This window comes from Arachis stenosperma, chromosome 6 (assembly GCF_014773155.1).
Source record: "Arachis stenosperma cultivar V10309 chromosome 6, arast.V10309.gnm1.PFL2, whole genome shotgun sequence".
Lineage (NCBI taxonomy): Eukaryota > Viridiplantae > Streptophyta > Magnoliopsida > Fabales > Fabaceae > Arachis > Arachis stenosperma.
Window position 1 is genome coordinate 137,033,892 of NC_080382.1, and position 7,300 is coordinate 137,041,191.

The 7,300-nt window shown below is 34.4% G+C and overlaps 1 protein-coding gene across 1 annotated transcript; it reads left to right on the plus strand.

The window, feature by feature from the left end:
• The first annotated feature begins 407 nt into the window (after positions 1–407).
• On the plus strand, positions 408–6,648 carry LOC130936834 (nuclear pore complex protein NUP85). The gene is made up of 18 exons (XM_057866995.1): positions 408–813; positions 1,175–1,277; positions 1,399–1,509; positions 1,602–1,685; positions 2,175–2,246; positions 2,345–2,401; positions 2,706–2,825; positions 2,921–3,121; positions 3,281–3,391; positions 3,556–3,593; positions 3,835–3,991; positions 4,513–4,614; positions 4,719–4,775; positions 4,903–5,049; positions 5,189–5,259; positions 5,355–5,442; positions 5,596–5,652; positions 6,057–6,648. Exons 1-18 carry the CDS (start codon positions 434–436, stop codon positions 6,249–6,251), a joined length of 2,151 nt encoding a protein of 716 aa, XP_057722978.1. The 5' UTR covers positions 408–433; the 3' UTR covers positions 6,252–6,648.
• Positions 6,649–7,300: the final 652 nt, after the last annotated feature.

Below are 7,300 nucleotides of genomic sequence, written 5' to 3' on the forward strand. Positions count from 1 at the left end.
TTATACACTTCATAATTAGTTATTATTTCATTCTTTTTATTTTTTACGTTACATTTTTAAATTTAATAACGCCACTCTCTCGTCCTGGAGCTCAACGAGAGCGTCCTCATTAGTAAAGCTAGCTATCTTCGATAGAAAAAAAATTAGATGATGTCTAGTATTTAATTTTATCTTTGCTGATTTTTCTCTCCTATTTATTTTTAATTTCACTTATAGAATTAAAAGTGAGAGATCACACTTTATTTTATCACGTGTTAAAAAAAACTAGAAATGATCTATTTCGGCTAGCACCTTATTATTATTATTATTTGTGTTCAGCACTACCCTTTTTGTCCTTTAGTCAATGGTGTTGCTTTCAGCTAAGTGCTAATACAATAGTGTTTCTTTTTCATACAAACGCAAAACCCTAAAAATCACATTCCTGTTTGAAATCATGTCCCGCGTCGCCTCCGACACCGTCGGCAATGGCGCTCTGGTCCCATTCTCCGAAGACACCAAAGACTCACTGGCGGTCTACCCTCTCCACCACGGCCTCGCCCCTCCGATTTCCCGCATTGCCATCTCCTGGGCCCGCGGCAACTCCCTCCGCGTCTCCCTCTTCGCCACTCCCTCTTCAGAACCTTCTCGAACCCCGCAGGATCAGTCTGGAGGTAAGGTCCTCGAAGTTAAGCTTGGCGTCGGAGACCCGGAGATTTCCGATTCTCGTTGGCGCCAAATCGCGTACGGCTCCGTTGCCCCCTTTGCCCTGCTCCAGAGTCGCCGGAGTGCACTTTCGGAAATGATCAAGTCTTCTTCGCCGTATCAGATGGATTGGTAATTAACCGTTATGTGTTTTAATAATGAGATTTTAGATTCCGGTTTTCGAACATTTTGCTAGAGAGTTCGGTTGTTTCTTCTATAGTAAGCAAAATTGCCAATGTAGTTGTGTTGTTAGATTCATTCTATTCAGATGATTATTTGTTTAGGTGATTATTAAGATTGAGGATGTTAGTGTTATTCATCTAATTTGGTTTATTGCACTTTCAAATTGGATGACATGGAAAACTGTTGTCTTGATTTGATCAGTTTTTGTTTTGAGGACTTTCGTCCGGGTTCACCGCAATGTAGTTGTGAACTTTTGTCAATGTTAGTGTCACTAGTTTACAATAGCTTGATAATTTTTTCTTACAATTAGGTGGGAGAATGTGCTTGAGTATAGCAAGGACATAACTTCACTTCTCAGTGGACCAAAGTTGCCACCTGGTCCAATAATTGAAGAACGAACTGATATCGTTAAGGTAGGAAAGTAGTTTTTTCTTTAGTTTCTAAATTGTGTCACTAACTCTATGAAGTTGAGATGAGATCAATTTTGTGGGAATTTTGAACCAGGAACTAAACATTTCTTACTACTTGTTGTAGAAACGTGAGGAGCCAACATGTTTGAAAGCAGCTTGGGAGTTGTTGGAAATATTTTATGCAGACAAGCAATCTCAAGCATGGTTACCTGAAAAGCTTGTTGATTGGTTAGCTGTAATAATCTATATTAAATTCTTAATTGGTTTTCTAATTCCCAACTCATCTTTTCTTAATGCTGATTATTATATGGTTGCATTTTATATCAGGATTATGACAGCCTCTTTTCAAGCACACATGAAACAGTTTATGGCAAGCTTGCTCGGTTTCAGAAGGAGCTTGTTGACATACAGGTCTGATTAAATTTCTATTCTTCTGCCTGTATTTTCTTCTTTGAATGAATGGAAAGTATTGTTTTGGCTTGTATTGTCTTATGACAGTGGCCAGAAGTATGCTAAAAAAAGAGAAAATAACATTTGAAAACTATCCGGTTGATATGGGCATGCAACATAACATGACATGGATAAACATCATGTTTTCAAAGCTATAGAACACAATCATGAAATAGATAGATATGGATAAAACACACTAAACCCCACCTATCTTTTATAATTTTTATTTTGAATGGGCCTAAGCCTAAATCTTCAAATTTAACATGTATAGATTTCAGGATGTGTTTTATTAATTCATTGTACTAAAGTTGAACATAAAGATATATCTGTAAAGAGGCAGAAACCACAGAACACCAAAAGGCCGTCTTCATACTATATATCTTATAGCTTTTGTGTTTAACCAATTACTCTCAGGCTGGAGAAGTATAAATATCAAATTTGTTTGTATAGGTGCTTGAGGATGACCCTAGATATTGGGAAGTGATGTCATCTGCACTCTCAGTTGGTTGGCTTGATATTGTGGTTAGTAAAAAGCTAATGTATTTCTTTCATTTTCTTCTTCACATATATTGTTTCCTTGTAAATAAATACTGCATATTGAAGTTGGCTTTTGTGTACAGGTGAAAATGCTGCGGTTGCATGGATCTTATCAACTAGATCAGCTTAGTAATCGTGAGGTTGGCATCAAATCATGAACATAATACTATATAGGATTATTTGTATTGGTTGTATGTAGGGATTTCTCTTTTAGATATATGCAGAGAGATTGAAAATCATTGTTTTGTTGGTGCACTTTTTTATCCTATCCTTTTTATATTATGGATCTGTTAGCCTTGTTGTAATATCATAATAATGTTTCTTCTTTTACAACCCCCCAATAAAGAAAAATCCTGGAATTGTTTTATATGAAGCTGATGCTGTTGCTACTGTATCATATATTTATTACTGTATCTCATTTTCTGACATCATCTGATTACTCAGTTAGAGAATGGGCTTGTGGAGGCAGTTGCTGTTCTTATTTCCAAAATGCCCCGCCTATGTCATGAATCTACTAATGGAAAATTAGGTGAACTCTTTAAATCCAAGCCTGACTTCATCAAGGTATATTCCAATGCTGCTATAGAAAACTACTTTTATATTTGCTTTTAGGCACATTTAATCTACTATTGTATGATTCTTTGTAATTCCATTTATAGGCCTGGGAAAAATGGAGATCTCAAATTACAAAGCTGGATTGTAGTCCATTCTGGATTCAATGTGGTAATCACCATACACGTGAGGGATTGAGAAACTTGCTACAAATTATGCTGGGTAACACTGAAAGTCTCTGCATGGCTACATGTTACTGGATTGAGTTGTATATTTCTCATTTTCTTTACATCAGGCCATTTACAACGGTAACTTTGATCTAGTTAAGGAATTACTAACTTATCATTATTTTGTTTTTGGTACACAGTTTCTAAGTACATTTTTTTTCTTGTACTCTTTGATTGATTAATCTATTTGTATATGACTTTTCTGCCTCCCCCTGACTTCTGTCTCTTCTTTGTAAGCAGGGAATAGAAAGCATGTATAATTTGGCACAAAAATGCATCCAACTGAAACCACCATCAAGTAACCATAAGTTGACTGGACTTATAGTTGGAATTCTTGAAGAAAATACTGAGGTAAGCTGTGAGTAAAGCATATTAATCTGTAAATATCTGTGTTCATTACTTTCTTTCTTGTTTCCTTGTGGTATGGGCTTGTTGCTGCTGCATTCATTATTCTATTTATTCAATCCTGTCCTTCCCATTCCTAATTTAAACTTTCAATGTGCCAAAATGCTCAGGTTGTTTTAGCAGAATCTTCTAGAGAATTTGGTCCTTGGTAAGCTACCTATCTTGTTTCTTTCTTATTTTGCCTTTATGTACTGAGTGCGTGTTTGGAGTTGTTTGTTTTGCTTTTTGTTTTAGTGAAAATGCTTATAATCATAATTCTTCAAGATAAAGACTTTTGGCCTAAATGATTTTTGAGCATAAAATATTAGAAACTGGATGCACTTTCTCCTTTGCTTGGTGTGATTTGATGAAGTTGGGAGTTTCTGTTCACGTCATTTGCAATATTATAGGATGGTTGCACATGCGATCGAATTGTTGACTGCAGGGAGTGAGCAAGCAGAGATTGTTCTACATGATGAGCGTTATAATTTGGGGGGAATCAGCATGATAGAACTACATCGGCTTGTGTATGCTCAAGTATTATCATCACATGCCTTGACCTGGCAAGTGAGTGCAAGTTATTTGAATAGAAGTATAATGTTAATATGATGTCAGAATGGTTAATTATGTTGGATGATCTACATTATCCCGTTGATGCTCATCAAGATCTGATATTTAACTTTCCTTTGTATTCTGTGGCACAAGGTTTACTTGAGAATAAGAATGAAACTGATGGCTCATATAGTATGAAGCATGGATAAGAATGTGAATGTAATGATATTTGAACTTTTAGGATATGAGCCACCTATAAGAACATATTAGCTTAAGTTATTGCGAATGTAATTAAATACCATTGTCTATTTGATTACTATGGAATTTCCCTTATATATGCATGAAAATTAAAAAGTTAAAAGTAAAAAATTGTTAAGTATAATTGTCCAACAGCATTAAGTATTTGGGATTATAGGCGTTTCATGTGATATGTATTTGAATGGACTAGGCTGCTATGTTGAAATATCTTCTGTAAAACATTGATATTTTATGCAAGGATTTTGGTGCTCATATGGTCTAAATCCATGTATTTGCAGATAGCTCCAATATATTTGACATCATGCATGAAGCAAGGAATGGGCTTGTTAGAGAATTTGTTGTACAGGCAATCCATTCAACATAATGACTTGTTGCTAAAGGTTTCTGCTTCATCTTCTTATGTTAATTTTTCTGTGAAGTCAAATGTTTGTCTTCGTTATGTGCATTTGATATATGTAAGTGACAGAAGTTGTTAATCATGCAGAACATTGAGATCTGCCGCTTGTATGAGCTTGATCATATTAGTTCCGATATCATGAAGGTAAATTACGTTGTTTATTAGGGTATCCATTCTTGCATATACTATGAGCTGAAAGATGGGAATCAAAATTCAATTGTAAATTTCATAACACAGTTTAGGATGGTCTATGGTTATATTTAATATTTAGGTTGCTGGAGTATATCACTGGAAGCATGGTCATAAAGGTGCTGGTGTATATTGGCTTCAACAGTCCAAAGATACTAGTCGTCTTAATCGGATTGCTCAACAATTATTTGATTCTGTTGGAAAGTCAATCTCTGATGAAAGCTTTAAGGTAATTCTCAAAAGTCTCCAAACAAACAGCCTACTTAAAAATTTTGATGTCTATTAGTTAATTGACTTAATCCCTAGATATGAAATTTTCTCTCTGGAGAATTGTTTTGATCTCATTTTTGAATATCTACGTTATACAGCAATGGGAAGGTCTAATTGAATTATTGGGTTCTGAATCCAAGCCTGCTGGGGGTCTTGAATTTTTGCACAAGTATATATCCTAATTTGATCATTTTGTTTTTGTGCCTTGATCAAATTGTTTATCATTTTATTCATTCTTACATTTATTAAATATTAAAAATTCAGGTATAGGGATTTCAAAAGGTCCCTACAGCAGGTATATGGTGGAAAGGCAACGGATGCTGCTCGACAAGCAGTAGGCTCTCTCATACTGGTATTGGTTATACATACTCACCTCTATTATTAAGTTGGGTTCCAGTAAAAATTATATGCCGAAATGCATAATTTAGTCTAGTTAAGGTTCTTTCTATATGCTATATTAGGTTGTGTTTAGAAATCCTTTATGATTTACTCCTTTATTCTGCAGCTCATGAAAAATCCATCAACCCCTCAGCGCTTTTGGCTGCCGCTTCTGTATGACTCGGTTAGTCTCTATTACAACCTTGAGTGTAAGATTATGCTATTGTATTAACGGAATCTACAGACATCTTTCGCTGTTTCTGTAATGCACTGGGTGGTTCCAGTGGAGATCATTGGGCATACAAGCATCCAAACATAAATAAGACTAATCTGAAAGATATCCACTTCACACTTCTTATTTTGCTGCTTATAATACCTCACTTCTTGGCATGCCATTTTTTGGTAATTGAATTGCATGTGCTAGAGGGTAGCTTCCTTTTTGTTTCTCCCTCCCATTTGCTGCGGTTAATTTTTATCATAACTAATCCAGTATTATGCTTTTCCGTGATCATTCTATTTATGTGTATGGATAAATAGTGCTGAATATTATATAGCAATATATGATTGAGTTGTTTCTATTGGGAACAGTTGAAGCTGTTTAATTGGCACGAGTGTCCTCTTCTAAATGTCTCTGAGACCAATCTTCTGTTGAACAAACTTCAAGAGTTATCTTGGGCGAGATTGCGCCCGCACTTCTCTGAACCTAACCTACCTGCCGAGGCACTGAGCTCTATTAGGCTGGCTCTGGCAACAAATCTTGGTCGTGCTATACTTGATGAATAAGCTGACACTAATTTATCGATGAGCGTCAATACCATTGATCCCTCGGTCCCGCTCTTTAGCTTTCAGAATGCAAAAGTTGGTGTTTGAAGTTGTTAATTGCTATGCTCCATGATTGTCACCTGCTGTAAATTTGTATGGACGATTGGTTAGTTTGTAAGATTGGGCAATAGTTGTATTACTATTATCTACCTTTGGAATGCTTTTGTAGCAGCAATAACATGATATAAATAGATTTCACACTTTTTAGTTTTGAAGTCCAGGCATATCACCAAAGAGTATAAACACTTCTATTATCACCGACACAGTGAGTTACTACTTGCCACTTTGAATGGAGATATGGCCAAAGAAATTGCTAATCGTGCATTTCTATGTTACACCCATTTCTCTTTTTTCACTTTTTTATTTCTTGTCACATTTTTATCTTTCAACAATTAAACTACCTCATTTGACCATTAACCATAAATAATTTAAATTAGTTCTATTTGTCAAATATTGAATTAGTTTGACAAAATTATCCAAAATATGTAACTTTTTGTGAAGTTTTGATTATTTTTCAAATATAAACGAAAGAGTTTGTTAGTAGAAATATAAACGGTTGGTGTGGTAAAAGAAATTTTGATAAATCGATCGAACTAATCTGAATTGGTTAATTTAAAATAATAGTATACAAATTCTTTTAATATATATTTTATATATGAATATATTATTTTATTATATTCAAATAAATTTATGTTAAATTTCTGTTAAACTTTTAATTTCATTGGTTTGATGACCAATTCAGATTTTAGACCCTTGAGAAATATGATAATTTGAGTTTTGTAATTCTAAGAAAAAGAATAATTAATTAAAATTATGAATTAAGAACCAATAATTACATTACCCATGTACTTTCTAGTTTCTAGCATAATAATTAAAATTCAGTACATCTAATTGTGATTACCCCACTATAATATTAAAATTTGATAGCACGAAGTATTCTTTAAATTAGTTATTACATTCATCTGTTAAGTTCATCTATAATCAAATTGCTCCCTCGGGATTAATTAATT